Source organism: Microcaecilia unicolor, chromosome 10, assembly GCF_901765095.1.
Source record: "Microcaecilia unicolor chromosome 10, aMicUni1.1, whole genome shotgun sequence".
Lineage (NCBI taxonomy): Eukaryota > Metazoa > Chordata > Amphibia > Gymnophiona > Siphonopidae > Microcaecilia > Microcaecilia unicolor.
The window spans coordinates 138,196,746-138,214,470 of record NC_044040.1 but is presented as its reverse complement, the minus strand read 5'-3'; the positions used below and the strand labels follow the sequence as shown (position 1 = coordinate 138,214,470).

Sequence of the window (17,725 nt, the reverse complement as noted above, 5' to 3'; positions counted from 1 at the left end):
CACTTTGAGGGGAGACTTGCAGGGAGAGTTCACGAACCCGTCTCTCAGGGGCCGGCAGAACTCCAACTTGTAGCTGTTTCTGATAACTTCTAGAACCCAAGCGTCTGAAGTTACCCTGGTCCACTCGCCCAGAAAAAGAGGACAGCCTTCCTCCTATCTGCTCTGAGCCATGGACCATGGCCCCGTGATTGGGTACAAGACTCTGGGGGAGGACCGGAGGAAGAACCTCCTGAGCGGCGGTCTCTGCGAAAGGAATGCTGCTTCGGGGAGAACCTCTGCTTGAAGGAGGAGGAGGAGCCCGACTTGCCCGGGCGATACCGATGGGCTTCTTGAAAGAGGAACCAGGGCGAGCACTGCTGGCCCTTGCCTTGACCTCCGGCAACCTCTTGCCTTTAGAACTGCCGAGATCCATCACGCTCTTGTCCAGCTCATCCCTGAAGAGTAGCTTGCCCTTAAAAGGCAACTTGGCTAAGCGGGATTTGGAGGCATGGTCAGCTGACCAATGCTTAAGCCATAGCCATCGACGGGCAGAGACTGTCTGAGACATACCATTAGCCGAGGCTCTCAAAACATCATACAGCAAGTCTGCCAAGTAAGCCAAGCCCGACTCCAGGACCAGCCAATCCACCCTCAAGGAAGGATCCGAGGGGGAGGCCTGCTGCACTACCGTCAGGAATGCCCTGGCCACATAGGAGCCGCAAACCGAGGCCTGCAAACTCAAGGTGGCCGCTTCAAAGGCTAACTTTAAGGCCGCTTCCAATTTCCTGTCCTGTGAATCCTTAAGGGCAGAGCCACCTTCCACCAGCAAAGCCGTCTTTTTTGTCACAGCAGTGATTAGAGAGTCCACTGCCGGGCAGCGCAAGGGCCTCTTGTTTACCCTCTGGCAGAAGGTACAGATGAGTCATGGCCCTGGCTACCTTGAGGCTCGCCTCAGGAGAATCCCATTGAGAACGTTGATAATGCTCCGATGCAAAACTTAGGGGCTTCTGAGTCATAGGTTTCGTAGTTGCAGAGAAGCAGGGGCAGTTACCGAGGCAAGTAGGGCAAGGGATCCCTCATGCCATGGCATCGAGGTGGCCTTAGCACTTCTGCCACCAACTTAGCGCCCTTCTCACCGCCGGGTCCAGGGGAAGGCGAACCTGCGTATCCTCCGAACCGGAGTCCAGCGCCGCAGAAGAGAGTGCTGTAGTGTCCTCATATGGCCCTGGCCCAGGGCACTACCTCCATCGTGGCCGTCATGGAGCCCAACAGTTGCACATAATCCCAAGCCCGAGGAGCTGAGGAGGCTAAGAACCGGCCCACCTGGGCCTGAAGCTTGAGGCTCCGGTTGTCCAGCAGGAACACTCTGCCCAGTTTTCATGGCTTCATGGATGTGGAAGGTCCTGGAAGGGCGCTTGGTTCCCAACATAATAGCGGAACCCGCCGAGGCTGAAGGAGGGCCTTCCTCCAGAGAGGAAATACTCAAGATGCTCATAGCCTGAACTAACAGGTTAGGCAATTCCTCTGAGCGAAAAAGCTGCGCTGCAGAGGGGTCATCTCCCCCATCAGGGCGAGGATCAGTCTCCTCCAAAGAATCCCCAAGGGACCTTTGGGAGAACTCAGAAACGCTGCCCTCATCTACATCAGAGGAGACAGAGTCCCCCAAGACCTGAAGATCTACCCGAGGGCGCTTGATCAGGGAAGCCTCTTCCCCCATATCTGACAGGGGAGCAGGAGCAGTGTCTTGCAGTTGAAAGGCCTGATGCAGCAACAAAATAAACTCGGGAGCGAAACCCCCCTGTTTTGTGCACCTCTGCACCTGGGCCACAGCCCTAGAGGAACTCTCAACCTCCACTCCATAGAGCGGGGGAGAGGCGTGCTGCGCATCCAAAATGGCGCCGGTGCATCACTCCGCGAAGGAGCTGTGCGGAAAGCATGGCGCTTAAACTTTGCCATCTTCTTACCCGCCGCCCAACTCAAAAACAGCCATACCAGAGGCCGTCCGAGCTGCAGGGGCGGCCGACGTCGGAAGGGCAGAACATTGGGGGATGGGCGCCTAAGGCGGGAAAGGCCGCCGACGCCCCAGCGGAGGAAAAACCGGCTAAATCAGCAAAGTCTGGAAGGGCGCCCAAAAAGGGCTTCTCTGCCTCCGATCCCCGCGCCTCCCCACTAGCCGCGCGAACGCGGTCCGAGGAGCGCTTTTTTGCGCCCTTACCATCCGACGCCATGATCCACGAGGGAAACGTTCGGGGAACCCCCTGCCCGCTAAGAAAAGGTAAAATTACCTGCTTCTTGCTCCGAGCTGCAACGAATTGTGTCCCAGTGAGCAGCTGCAAGTAAAATCTTTTCTGCTTCAAGATTAAGTTTTTTTTTTTTTTTAACGGAGCCAGCGGGAGGGGGGAGAGAAGGAGGGACCTGGTACCACCAGGTTTGCACTTGCTCACGAACAGCCCTCAACCCCAGGTAACTCAACAAAGCCTAAGTAAATAGGTGTGGAGACCAGCCAGAGCTGCTGCGTGTGAGCACACACCAGCTAGATAAAGAGAATACTGAGGAATTTCCTGGTAGCACATGACCACATATAGAGAGGCAAAAGACTGCTCTCTATCTCCACCTGCTGGTAGATGGACACAACCCACCAGTCTATGGATTGATCTGCTTGATGATATGGAATAAATTGTTCAAATAACAGTAGAGGGGTCCGAGTGCATTTTCTTAAGTCATTTTGGATGTACTGCAGCACAGATTTTGATGGGTAGAATCAGAGACTGCAAATTCCACATGAATTTGGGATGCGAGTTCACACTAGACTGGTGAAAAATCTCCTTTCTGGAACTGGATCCACTTGGCAGCTCTATACATAACTATTGATAGTGGGGACATAAAACGAAAGATCAGTGCCAAAACAAATGTAGAGAAGGAAAGGAAGACGACAAGAGCGAGAGAAGAATGGAAAGGCCAACCTGGAAAGAATTTGTAAGGCTGACTTGTGGAACATGGAAATAAAAAGACTGGGACCAGCCAAATTCCCAGACAACAAAGGTAGAAAAAAATTATTTTTATTTAATACTTTGTAAGGACTGCTTTGTAAAATGTACTTTTTTTCTATTTTTATTCTGCAAAATACAGGAGAAAATGCATTTCTCTTTTTTACCAGTATTGCACTGTTTATAGAGTCTGGCTTCTTTGGATGGAGGGGTGGGGTCTTTATTTCAAATTTTTTGTTGCTGTTCTATTTTTCCTTCTTTTCTTTTCTGGCTCCCTATTCTGTATTAGACTGGTAGAATGGAATATTGTCAAATTTTGGATTTCTGCCAGGTGCTTGTGACCTGGCTTGGCCACTGTTGGAAACAGGATACTGGGCTAGATGGACCATTGGTCTGACCCAGTATGGCTACTCTTATATAGATGAGGGTCTGTCCATGTTCTGCATGTGTGACTGAGATGAAGGGCTCTGCTAGCATGTAGTGTCTGTGTATGTAGGAATGTGTAACAGGAAAACAAAGGGGCAGACGATCTGCAAACTCCAAAGTGGAAACAGTACAAAGCAGATCGTTGATAAACTGAGATGTATTTAATTAATATAACAGAATTAAAATATGTATACAAAAACTCATATACATGTACATATCATAGCCCGACACAGGCCGTGTTTCGCCCTACTGGGCTGCTTCAGGGGCTAGAAAATAATAAATAAATAATAAGTTATGCGTCTTAACATCTAAATAGAAACATAAAATAATAAAAAATATCACATTAAACAATATAGAGTATCGTATCTGAAACAATATGACATACAATATATATGTGTAGGTACATCTATAGTTACATGTAAATAATTGTCATTAAAAACTATAACATCAAAATCCCACAAAATCCCACAAACTCATTGGTTTTCTTTATTATTTATTTCAGTCTGAACATTCTACCTCTTAGCTTTTATAGAATCATTCACTCTCATCCTCTTCTACACATTCATCTGGCACAACATCGTATACTCTGATTGGTTGTCAATCAGATTCTCCTTGATAATGATATAAGTATTTTTTATCAACTAAACTTTCCAAAAATAGAAATACCTTTACCCAATTGATAACTAACATCGTGCATCAATAAACTTGTATTAAAGGTATTTTTTGACGGTTTTAATCTGTATTCCTAGCTTACTTGACCTTTGATCTTTCTTCTTTTAACTCACTTCCGGTTTCGCCACAGCGTTTTTTCGGTATGTTTGGAAATAAGAGGCTGTCCGTATGACCTCAGGTAAGTTTGATTTCTATCACCGCTCTTTTGACAAAGCAAATATACCATCACCATAAGATATAGCCTGATGTCCATATTTAAAATAAAGTAAAGTGTTTCGCTGCGGGTGACGTCTATTCCCCACCGAAACAGATATCTTTATTCCCCCAGACTAAATAGCGCGACGCTGTAACTGCTTTAGAAGCTTTGGAACCTTCCTATTTAAGTTTAGGCACACGTAGAGTAACGCTATAGTATATCTCTCTCTAGCAACATAATTATGAAGCGTTGCGATTGACTTTTAATCACACAAATTAGCTTTGGTTCCTTTTTACTACTGTGGATGATGTATGTCTCCCATTAGAACAAATATCCCCATTTATTTAGACCAAATAGCGCGATGTTGTAATTGTTTTAGAATCATTAAATTCAGGCACACGTAGAGCAACGCTATAATGATCTTCAATCACACATACCGGTTTTAAACACACATTTTCAAATATATATTCCTATTACATTGTTTTTAAACAGGTTTACAACCAATGGTTTCTGTATTTCCAGACGAGCTGTTTTTTTCAGAATATAGACTGTACACGTGAGTCCCTATCATTCTTCTACTATACTCATTTTTTTATTTTTATTTTCATTTTTATATCTATATTTATATTCATATTTACTATTATTATTTATATCTACTTCTATTTTATCTCATTTTCTCTTTTTTTTAGTTTTTTCTGCAGTAAAATCTCTGGTTGATGGTGGAATACCACTATATAGGTGGGTGCCTTACGAATTATATTATTGAGGATGGCTGTCTGATGTCTCAATATGTGTATGTCTGTATTTTTTTCTGTATATATTGTTTATATGTTTCTCTCGACACTGTATATTATCCTTTGGAATTCTGGGACATGTACCTGTATATATATGTTGTAGATAATTAACCATTTGTGACCAACATATACGTTTTTAGATAGTTCAATCTGCTATATCCTTTCATTATGAACAATGAGTTTGTGGGATTTTGATGTTATAGTTTTTAATGACATTTATTTACATGTAACTATAGATGTACATACACATATATATTGTATGTCATATTGTTTCAGATACGATACTCTATATCTGTTTTTAATGTGATATTTTTTATTATTTTATGTTTCTATTTAGATGTTAAGACGCATAACTTATTATTTATTTATTATTTTCTAGCCCCTGAAGCAGCCCAGTAGGGCGAAACACGGCCTGTGTCGGGCTATGATATGTACATGTATATGAGTTTTTGTATACATATTTTAATTCTGTTATATTAATTAAATACATCTCAGTTTATCAACGATTTGCTTTGTACTGTTTCCACTCCGGAATGTGTAACAGTGCAGCTTGTTCCAGGTTCCCAATAGTAGGTATATTGGTGCTCCAGAGCCCAGTGTAATATATATAGCACTGACTTCTGATAGGTGGGTTAGGGCTGTTATGGTGTAGCAAGTTTTGTGTTCTAGGGCAGTCCTGGAGTACCCCCTTGCCAGTCAGGTTTTCAGGATATCCACAATAAATATGCATGGCATTGATTTGCATATACTGCCTCTATTACATGCAAATCTTTTTCATGCAGATTCAAAGTGGATAGCCTGAAAACCTGAAAGGCAAGGGGGTACTCCAGAACCACCTAGGGAAATACTTCTTTAGTTCCCACTGTAATATTTATAGCACTGTCTTTTTATAGGTGGGTTAGGGCTGTTATGATGTGGTAAGTTTTCAGTATAGGGTTTGGGTGTCTTTTTGCAGGGGTTTGTGTTCTTTCACAAAGTGTCTAGCCCTATTTGAAAGTAGGCTCTGGGGCAAATAAAAATGCTCAAGACTAGTGTTCTTCACATTGAGTGGAGGAGTAGCCTAGTGGTTAGTGTAGTGGACTTTGATCCTGGGGAACTGAGTTCGATTCCCACTACAGCTCCCTTGTGACTCTGGGCAAGTCACTTAAACCTCCATTGCCCCTGGTACAAAATAAGTACCTGAATATATGTAAACCGCTTTGAATTAGTTGCAAAATCCTCAGAAAGGCGGTATATCAAGTCCCATTTCCCTTTCTGTAGAGTCACCACACAAACAAAAGCTCATCTGATTTAAACAAGGTGTCTACTACTACTACTACTACTACTATTTAGCATTTCTATAGCACTACAAGGCATACGCAGCGCTGTACAAACATAGAAGAAAGACAGTCCCTGCTCAAAGAGCTTACAATCTAATAGACAAAAAATAAATAAAGTAAGCAAATCAAATCAATTAATGTGAACGGGAAGGAAGAGAGGAGGGTAGGTGGAGGCGAGTGGTTACGAGTCAAAAGCAATGTTAAAGAGGTGGGTTTTCAGTCTAGATTTAAAGGTGGCCCAAGGATGGGGGCAAGACGTAGGGCTCAGGAAGTTTATTCCAGGCGTAGGGTGCAGCGAGACAGAAGGCACGAAGTCTGGAGTTGGCAGTAGTGGAGAAGGGAACAGATAAGAAGGATTTATCCATGGAGCGGAGTGCACGGAAGGGGTGTAGGGAATGACGAGTGTGGAGAGATACTGGGGAGCAGCAGAGTGAGTACATTTATAGGTTGTAGAAGAAGTTTGAACAGGATGCGAGAACGGATAGGAGCCAGTGAAGGGTCTGAGGAGAGGGGTAGTATGAGTAAAGCGACCCTGGCGGAAGATGAGACGGGCAGCAGAGTTTTAACCGACTGGAGAGGGGAGAGGTGACTAAGTGGGAGGCCAGCAAGAAGCAGATTGCAGTAGTCTAAACGAGAGGTGACAAGGGTGTGGATGAGGGTTTTGGTAGAGTGCTCGGAAAGAAAGGGGCGGATTTTACGGATGTTTGTAAAGAAAGAAACGACAGGTCTTGGCGGTCCTGCTGGATATGAGCAGAGAAGGGAGAGAAGAGTCAAAGATGACCCCAAGGTTTCGAGCTGAGGAGACAGGGAGAATGAGAGAGCCATCAACAGAAATAGAAAACTGGGGGGGAGCGGGGAGGTGGGTTTGTGGGGGAAAATGAGAAGCTCGGTTTTGGTCATATTTAATTTCAGGTGGCGTTGAGACATCCAGGCAGCAATGTCAGACAAGCACGCTGAAACTTTGGTTTGGATGCAAGGTGAGATATCAGGGGTAGAAAGGTAGATTTTGGAGTCATCAGCATAGAGGTGGAGGAAAGCCATGGGATGAGATAATGAACCAGGGAGAAGTGTAGATAGAAAAAGAGGAGGGGACCAAGAACAGACCCTGAGGTACGCCGACAGGGCAGAGGGATAGAGTAGAAGAGGATCCACCAGAGTGAACACTAAAGGTGCGAAGGGAGAGGTAGGAAGAGAACCAGGAAGGACAGAGCCCTTGGAATCCAAGTGAGGACAGGGGTATCGAGAGTATGCTGTGATCGACAGTGTCAAAAGCAGCGGAAAGATCAAGAGAATGAGGATGGAATATTGACCTCTGTGATTTAGCCAGTAATAGGTCATTGGAGACTTTAGTAAGCGCAGTTTCGGTTGAGTGGAGAGGGGCGAAAACCGATTGTAATGGGTCAAGAATAGCATGTGAGGAGAGAAAATCAAGCAGCGGTGGTGACAGCACGCTCAAGTAATGTTGGAGAGAAAAGGAAGGAGGGAGATGGGTCGGTAATTAGAGGGACAAGTAGGGTCAAGGTGAAGGGCTTCTTAAGGAGAGTGTGACCACAGCATGTTTAAAGGCAGCAGGGACAGTCGCAGTGGAAAGTGAGAGGTTGAGAATGTGACAGATAAAAGTGATAAGAGTAGGAGAGATGGCATTAAGAAGGTGGGTGGGATGGGATCAGAGGAATAGGTGGTACATTTTGAGGAAGAAAGGAGAAGTGTAGTTTCCTCAATAGTAACTTCAGAAAGGAGGAAAGGGAATGATGGGGAAGGAGAGAGATGGGGAACGGACTATTGGAGGGAGAGTGGTGAGGTAGAGAAAGCAAGGTTTATCTTTGAACCTTGTTGGAAAGAATTCAGCAAGGGTCTGAGGAGATAATGAAGGGGGAGTTGGGGGAGGGGGCACCTTGAGGAGAGAGTTCATGTGGTGAAGAGAAGTCGAGGATTAGCCAAGAGAGTTGGGTCAGTTGGATATAATAATCCTGTTTGGCACGTAAAGAGCAGATTGGAAGGAGGTCACATGACTTAAAGTGTAAGAATCGCAAGGCCCGAGATTTCCGCCAGAGGCGTTCGCGGAGCTGGTACAGGAACGTAGGTAGCGGATATTAGAAGTCAGCCAAGTTGGGGTTTTGTACGCCTTACAGGGCGGGTCATCAAGGTGCAAGAGTGTCTAAGGCAGAGGGATAGAGATTGTTGTAAGAAGAAACAGCCTCAGTTGACAGACGTGGATGTGCCACAGTAGAGAAGGAGGTTTGAAAACATGGTAGGATAGAGATGAAGGGTCAATGTCGTGAAGATTCCTAGATAAATTAGATAGGATAGGACGGGACTGGGAGGGAGGAGATTTTAAGTGTGAAAGGTATAAGAAGGGGGATCAGAGAGGGGAAGATCGGAGGCAAGGAAACTAGAGGGTGAACAGTTGGAGGAGAAGATGAGATCAAGACAGTGACCATTTTGATGAGTGGGGGAGGTGGAGCATAGTTGGAGATTAAAGGACGACGTTAAAGCGAGTAACTTGGAAATATAAGAGTTGGAAGGATCATTAGCAGGAATATTAAAGTCACCAAGGATGAGAGAGGGGGAGGAAGGATCATGGAAGAAGGCAAGCCAGGCATCAAAGTCACTGAGAAAGGATGAAAGGGACTTATCAGGGGGACGATAAATGACCGCTATTCGAAGAGGCAGAGGAGAGAAAAGGCGGATAGAGTGGACTTCAAAGGAGGAAAAACAGTGAGATTGAGGTGGAAGAAGGGGTTGAAATCTGGAGGAGGGAGAGAGAAGTAGTCCAACACCGCCCCCACGGCCAGCAGGGCGAGGAGTATGTGAAAATAGATAACCGCCATGGCACAGGGCTGCGACTGAAGCAGAGTCATCAGGGCAGAGCCAGGTTTCTGTTATGGCGAGCAGATGGAGGTGACGCGAGATAAAGAGGTCCTGGATATAGGGGAGTTTGTTACAGATAGAGCGGGCATTCCATAGGGCGCAAGAGAAGGGCAGAGAAGAGGAGGGGAGTAGAGGAATAGAGATGAGGTTAGAGAGGTCACGGTGAGATCTGTAGAGTTTGGATAATAGTTGGTGAGGAGGGCCAGGATTGGGATTGATGTCACCAGCTGAGAGTAAGAGAAGGAGTAAAAGAGAGCGGAGGAGAGTAGGAGAGGTGTGGCCACGAAGGCGTCGAAGGCGAGAGGTATTTAGGTGGAATGGGGAAGGCAAAATGGAGGGAAGAAAGAGACGGAGATTAAAAGCCAAAAAGGAGGAAGAGGGTAGGAGAGAAGGTGAGGTGATGAAGTCAATGGATGGGAAGTGAGTTCCTGTAGCGGAGAGAGGTAGGGGGTGAGGGAAAAGATTAGGAAGGGACAGAGCTAGGAAGAGAATGTGAATAGGGGCCATAAATGATTAAGGTACTTTAGCAACTGGAAAAAGATTAGATACAAAGAGAAAAATGCACCTAGAGCGGAGGCCCTGAGTGGATCGGGGTGGACCTGGGTGTCACCCCGGAGAAGGCTGTAAGGATATGCAGATGAGCTGCAAGTCCTCCACAGCACCTGAAAGGCAGCCGGTGGTAGAGGTGGGTACCTCTCAGCTGAGGAAAGGCTAGCAGTAGAAGGAATGTGTGTGCTATTCCTGAGGTGATGGTCATGATTTGCCTGCTCTGGCCAGTCCAGGGACCTCTTCTGCGTCCTGCCTCCTGATGTAACTTACTGTTTCCTTGTAGGCGGGACGCAACAGAGACAGCCTGTATTAATCCTTGCCTGCCACAGCCCCTGAGCAACAACATAGACACTGCTGTCTAGCTCACACCAACCGGCACCTATTTTATAAAAGTCTGCTCCCCCTGAGATCAAAACCTGGCTACGCCTCTAATTATTCCATAGACTTGGTGCCAAAAAGAAAAAAGCCCAGTGTCTAGTGGACTCATGTAGGCAGAGGGATTACAAGATGATAGGAATCCAGAGACCTGAGGGTTCTGTTTGGTGTGTATGGACTGACTATATTAGATATATAAGATAGGTCTCCCATACTTAAAGCTCTGCGAGTTAAGCATAGAATCTTAAACTGGATATGGTACTGAACTGGAAACCATGCTACTTGTGCTATGTAGAGGGGCAGCAATGCAAACTACTTCATAGAAGTAGGCTGCAAAACAAGCTAGGACTCCAAGAGAGAGAGTTTCCTCACAATGATTCCTTATTAATTAGAATCATCTATATGCAAATGTCAGCAGCTTTCATACCAGCCATAACTGGAACTTTCTACTACTGGCAAAGTCCTGAAATGCACTCTGGGCAAGTCACTTAACCCACCATTGCCCCTGGTACAAAATAAGTACCTGAATATATGTAAACGGCTTTGAATGTAGTTGCAAAAACCTCAGAAAGGCGGTATATCAAGTCCCATTTCCCTATTCTCATCTCAGTATGAATAATCAGGAATGATAACATGGTATCTCACCTGGCTCTATGCTGGCATGGCAATACACATCCTCCCAAGTGTAGTCTGCCAGATTTACAGGCTGTATCACCCAAGGGTCCTTCAATAACTCTTCCAGAATCATACGCTGCTCTGGCTCTGGAAGCAGGAGACCCGAAATCAGGTCCAGCAATTCTGCAGATTAAGTAAGAGAGAGAAAAAAAACTAACAACAGCTTCTATCACAGTTCAGCTAGGTTTGATACTGAGCAATAATTCTTAATCATTTGATTAGAGAGATTATATATTTATGATAAAGGGGATGGAACTCCTCTCATATGAGGAAAGGCTAAAGAGGTTAGGGCTCTTCGGCTTGGAAAAGAGATGGATGAGGAGAGATATGATTCAAGTCTACAAATCCTGAGTGATGTACAATGAATAGAAGTAAATCAATTTTTTTTTTACTCATTCCAAAAGTACAAACATTAGGGGACATTTGAGGAAGTTACATGGATATACTTTTAAAACATATAGGAGGAAATATTTTTTCACCCAACAAATAGTTAAGATCTGGAACTCTTTGCTGGAGGATATGGTAACAACGTTAACGTATCTGGGTTTAAAAAAGGTTTGGACAAATTCCTGGAGGAAAAGTCCATAGTCTGCTATTGAGGCAGACACAGGAAGCAACTGCTTGCCCTGGGATTTGTAGTATGTTGCCACGATTTGGGTTTATGCTAGGCACTTTCGAAAACAGGATACTGGGCTAGATGGACCATTGGTCTGACCCAGTATAGCTACTCTCATGTTCTAATGGCCCAAGGCTCTCTATGAACCACTTGTGCCAGTCCTTGGCAGAAATCACGTGCGTACTCTTGGCACACCTCTTGAAGCCACTAGGGGGGAGGGGGGGTTCTGGGACATTGAAAAAAGAATCTTGGCAAAATTAAATTCCTCAATATTGAACAGATAAAGAAGGGGGGGGGGGGGGGCTATGTTCAAAGTGAGGATGGGGATGCAGCCTAAATGAGCAGCCATACGTGAGAATAAAGACAACTTAAAAATGCCAAAAAAGATCTATAAAGAAAATGAAGGGAATGGCAAAAACTGAAGAAAAAATATGAAAATAACCGCATGGGAAGGCACTCACAAGAAAAGAAGTAGCACAGAGTGAGGGAGAGTGGAAAAACTAATAACGGACAACCCGTGCTCGCGATTCAGGTGGAAAGGCACCAGCACAGAACTGCTAGAACTTTCTACCTTACTAGCTAGTTAGTGCCCACACTGGGCTCCGTTGGATGACGCCAACCAGATTTGAGAATATGAATGCCTGCTTGTCTTCAGAGAATCATTCTAACCTCTTTTTGGACCCTGCACATTTAGCAGAATTATTGGCCTGCTTGTTCTCTGAGAAAGCGACAGCACTTTCCTGTAGCAGGTATTCTCCAAGGACAGCAGGCCTTATATTCTCACAGATGGGTAACATGGGTTTGCATTGCCAGTCCGGAGTTTGAAAGAAACTTTAAAAATAGGTACTTGAGTGCGAGACGCGCTCAATTGTAAATGCATAAGTATCTTCCTGTCTGTTGTGAGAGCACGGGACCAGCATAACAAAAAGGAGACAAATCCAAGGGGAGCTGGGAGGGTATGTTTGAATATAAGGCCTCCTGTCCTCAGAGAAAGAGAAGATACATACCTGTAGCAGGTATTCTCTGAGGACAGCAGGCTGATTGTTCTCACATGTGGGTCGACGTCCGCGTCGGCCCGGGAAACCGTCAATTTTGCAAGCAAAATGTAAAAAAAACTTTTCCAGAGTCTATTGGCGAGCATGCAGTGCACACTGCGTGGCCGTCTTCCCGCTCGTTGTGTGAGCGTTCCCGCTCAGTTTAGTCAAAAAGCAAATAAACAACAAATAACTCCTCCAAAGGGGAGGTGGGCGGGTTTGTGAGAACAATCAGCCTGCTGTCCTCGGAGAATACCTGCTACAGGTATGTATCTTCACTTTCTCCAAGGACAAGCAGGCTGCTTGTTCTCACATGTGGGGTATCCCTAGCACAGAGGCTCATTCAAAACAATGAACATCGGTCAATTGGGCCTTGCAACGGCGAGGACATAACATAGATTGACCTGAAAACAAACAACTAACTGAGTGCAGCCTGGAACAGAATAAAAATGGGTCTAGGGGGGTGGAGTTGGATTCTAAACCCCGAACAGAAATAGGAAGTTACATCAGAGGAGGGCGGGATACAGTGAGAGAAGGCCCGACGAGGCGATTTTTAAACTGCAGCGGGTCAGGGGGCTGTCGAAGGAGCTGACTGCGGTGCCAGCAGCCTTTTGGTCAGGAGAAGCGGGAGCGGAGCACCCCCTCTCGTTCTTACAGCTGGGGCGCTGCCAGTTCAGCAATTTTTAAACTGCAGCGCAGCCGGTCGGGTGGCAGAGAGAAGGGGGCTGTCGAGGGACCTGACGGTAGGCAGGTGGGGACTGGGTCGGGGGATGGGCTCAGATGGGAAAAAGGGACTGGGTCGGGGGGGGGGGGGGCTCAGAGGGGAGAAGGGGGCTGGAGCTGGGGTCTGAGAAGGGGGCAGGAGGGAGAATGGGGCCATGCCTGGGACAGGTGGGAGAATGGGTCTGGGGCTGAAAAGGAGGGCAGGTAAGAGAATGGGGCTGGAGCTGAAAAAGGGGGCCCTAATGCAAGGGAGGTGGATTAAGGGGACTGGAACTGGGGGCTGAAAAGGAGGGTAGGTGGGATAAGGGGGCTAGTACTGGAACTGGGGCCTGAAAATGGGCAGGGGATGAAACGGTGGAGACTGGGGGCTGAAAAGGGGAGAGAGAGAAATGGCTGGGGCTGAAGCTTGGGACTGGTGGGAGAAAAGGGCTGGGGCTGAAACTGGGGACTGGTGGGATAGTGGGGCTGGAACTGGAACTAGGGACAGGTGGGATAATGGGGCTGGAAATGGGGGATGAAAAGAGGGGGCAGAGAGAGAGAGAGAGAGAGAAGGGACAGATCCTGGATGGAAGGGGGAGACAGAGGGAGGAAAGACCCCGGATGGATGGGAGAGGGAGGGCAAATGGTGGATCGAAGGGGCAGAGAGAAAGGGCCGACAGTGGATGGAAGGGGGAGAGAGAGAGGGCAGACAGGGGCAGATGGTGGATGGAAGGGGCAGAGACAGAGGGCAGACACTAGATGGAAGGGAGAGAGAGAGGGCAGATAATGGTTGGAAGGGGCAGAGGGAGAGAGAGAGGGCAGATGGCAGATGGAGGGGACAGGGGAGAGAGGGCAGACAGTGGATGGCAGGGGCAGGGAGAGAGAGAAGGTAGACACTGGATGGTAGGGAGAGAGCAAATACAGATACTGGATGGAAGGGAGACAGTGAAACGAAGAGGAGAAAGCAGAAACCAGCGACAACAAACCGTAAATAAAATATATATTTTTTCTTTTTTGCTTTAGGATAAAGTAGTATTATAGCTGTGTTAATAAATGTTTATAAATAATACATGGAATAGGGTAATCTTTTTATTGGACTAATTTTAATACATTTTGACTAGCTTTCAGAGACAAAACCCCTTCCTCAGGTCAGGATAGGATACTGTAACAGCAGTATACAGTATTGACCTGAGGAAGGAAGTTTTGGCCTCTGAAAGCTAAATGTATTAGTCCAATAAAATGGTATTTATTTTCTATATTTCGTTTATTTCATTTGTATAATTTGTAAAGTAGTGATGGATATTTGTTAGTTTTTCAATTTACATTTGCTATCTTTATATTTTGCACAGTACTAGGGAGCATTTTCTGTGTGTGTGTGTTGTATTGTATTGCAGAATCTGCATCTTGGGGCTCAGTTTAATTTGTTTAAATAGAAAGTTTATGATTACTTATTCTATAGTGGATTAGGGTGTATCTGTGTTTGTGAAAAAGACATGGCTTCAGTTGGCACTGACTGTGTAGGATTTACGATCTGAACTATTCTATCTGTTTCATTTACAATAGGTGAATTAATGTTTCTAGTGCTCACAGTGTGTTTAAGGTGCTTTCCTTTTCCTTGTGTAACTCATAGAAATTACTACGTATTGGTATGTAGAATTGCTCCATAGGTCCCAAGTGTTTGTATTCTCGTTTATGCCTAGTACAGGATTTTGGAGGAGGTATTAAAAATGACCGCCCGGGTGTCAAATACCCTAGGTACGCCACTGTTGGAAAAGGGCTTCGTCCACTCCACAATAACAAGGCCAATGCTCTCTTTTGCAGTCCAAGGTGTGCAAACTGCTTTCGTCAGGGCGGTTATGAGGACGGGGAAAGAATGTTGGCAAGACAATTGACGTTCAGATGGAACTCAAACACCACCTTGGCAGGAACTTAGGGTGCGTGCGGAGGATACTCTGTTGTGATGAAACTGAGGTGCATGCACTACCAAGGCCTGAAGCTCACTGATTCTACGAGCTGAAGTAACAGCCACCAAGAAAATGACCTTCCAAGTCAAGTACTTCAGATGGCAGGAATTCAAAAGTAGCTTTCATCAGTTGGGCGAGAACGACGTGAGATCCCATGACACTGGTGGAGGTCTGACAGGGGGCTTTGACAAAAGCCAAACCTCTCCTGAAGCGAACAACTAAAGGCTGTCCAGAGATAGGCCTACCATCTACACGGCGGTGATAAGCACTAATTGCCCTAAGGTGAACCCTTATGGAGTTGGTCTTGAAACCAGACTGCAGAGTGAGAAGGTATTCAAGCAGGGTCTTTGTAGGCAAGAAAGAGGATCTACGGCATTGCTGTCACACCAGCGGCAACCTCCTCCATTTGAAAGAGTACACCTCTTTATTGGAATCTTTCTGGAAGCAAGCAAGACTCGGGAGACACACTCTGAAAGACCCAAGGAGGCGAATTCTAAGCTCTCAACATCTAGGCCGTGACAAGCCAGAGACTGGAGGTTGGGATGAAGAAGCGACTCCTCGTTCTGAGTGATGAGGGTTGGAAAACAGTCCAATCTCCATGGTTCTTCGGAGGATAACTCCAGAAGAAGAGGAAACTAAATCTGACACTGCCAGAAAAGGGAGCTATCAGGATCGTGGTTCCGCCGTCTTGCTTGAGTTTAGCAAAGTCTTCCCTACTAGAGGTATGGGAGGATATGCAAATAGAAGGCCTGCCCCCAATGTAGGAGAAAGGCATCCACGCTAGTCTGTTTTGGCCTGAAGCCTGGAACAGAACTGAGGGAACTTGTGATTGCTCTGAGTGACAAAAACATCCACCAAGGTGGTGCCCCACACTTGGAAAATCTTGTGTACTACGCCCATGTTCAGTGACCACTGCTTGAGGTTGCATTATCCTGCTCAACCTGTCGGCCAGACTGTTGTTTACGCCTGCAGATAAGTGCTTGGAGAAACCTGCTGTGACGGCGTGCCCAAAGCCACATCTGAACGGCCTTCCTGACACAGAGGGCGAGATCCGGTGCCCCCCTGTTTGTTGGTGTAGTACATGACAACCTGATTGTCTGTTTGAATTAAGATGACTTGGTTGGGACAGCCGATTTCTGAAAGCCTTTAGAGCGTTCAGATCACTCTTAATTCCAGGCGGTTGATCTGCAGACCTCTTTCCTGAAAGGACCAGGCTCCCTGAGTGTGGAGCCCATCTACATGAGCTCCCTACCCCAGGATAGATACATCCGTCATCAGCAATTTCTGTGGCTGAGGGAACTGGAATGGTCGCCCCATGGGTCAAATTGGATCGAATCGTCCACCACTGAAGAGATTTCCGAAAAGCGGGTGGACAGTTGGACTACATCTTCTAGATCCCCTGCAGCTTGAAACCACTGGGAAGCTAGGGTCCATTGAGCTGATCTCATATGTAGATGTGCCATGGGAGTTACATGAACTGTAGAGGCCATGTGCCTCAGAAGTCTCAACATCTGCGAGCTGTGACCTGCTTGGGACGCTCGGACCATGGACACCAGGGGCAGAAAGTTGTTCGCCCTTGCCTCGGGAAGGTAAGCTCGAAGCTGTCCTGTGTTCAACAGGGCTTAAATGAATTCCAATTTATGGACTGGGGTGAGATGGGACTTGGGATTAATTTATGATGAACCCTAGTAGCTCTAGCACCCGAATAGTCATTCGCATGGACTCCAGAGCACCCTCCTTGACGTGCTCTTCACCAGTCAATCGTTGAGATAAGGAAACACATGTACTCCCAGTTTGCGTAGTGACGCTGCGACCACAGCTGGGCATTTGGTAAACACTCTGGGCGCAGATGCCAGGACAAAAGGCAATACAAGGTACTGAAAGTGCTGTGTTCCTAGCTGAAATCGAAGATACTTCCTGTGAGCTGGGAGTATCGAGATTGTGGGTGTAAGCATCCTTTAAGTCCAGAGAGCATAGCCATCACTTTCCAGAATCATAGGAAGAAGGGTGCCCAGGGAAAACATCCTGAACTTTTCTCGGACTAGAAATTTGTTCAGGGCCCTTAGGTTTAGGATGGGACACATCCCCCCATGTTTTCTTTTGCACAAGGAAGTACATGGAATAGAATCCCAGCCCTTCTTCCCCTGGTGGAACGGTTCGACCGCTTGGGCCTGTAGAAGGGCAAAGAATCCCTCTGCAAGTACCTGTTTGTGCTGGGAACTTTAAGAATGAGCTCCTGGTGGACAATTTGGAGGTTGGATTCCAGATTGAGGTGGTATCCTGACCGGATCCTTGGAAGAATCCATCCGATCGGAGGTTATGAGAGACCACCTTTGGTGAAAAAATATCAACCTCCCCCTGACCGGTAAGTCGTCTGGCACGGACACTTTTTCTGAGCTATGCTGAACTGGAGCCCAGTCAAAAGCTCGGCCCTTGCTTTTTGCTGGGGAGCCGCAGTCATAGGTGGTCGGTGGCCCAACTGTTGGGAGGAGGCTAAAGGGGGGCGGGGTTAGGGGGTGGGGCTTAAATCCTAATTGTCTGATAAACACGCAGAAAAAAAATAAAA

General features: G+C 46.4%; 1 protein-coding gene across 3 annotated transcripts in view; it reads right to left on the bottom strand.

The window, feature by feature from the left end:
• The window catches only part of PASK (PAS domain containing serine/threonine kinase), a 719,075-nt gene that overhangs the window by 41,340 nt on the left and 660,010 nt on the right, over window positions 1-17,725 (bottom strand). For all 3 annotated transcript variants that reach the window (XM_030215835.1, XM_030215838.1, XM_030215836.1), the window contains one exon: window positions 10,814-10,966. In XM_030215835.1, the coding sequence (XP_030071695.1) occupies window positions 10,814-10,966 (153 nt within the window). The remainder of the gene's footprint in view (window positions 1-10,813; window positions 10,967-17,725) is intronic.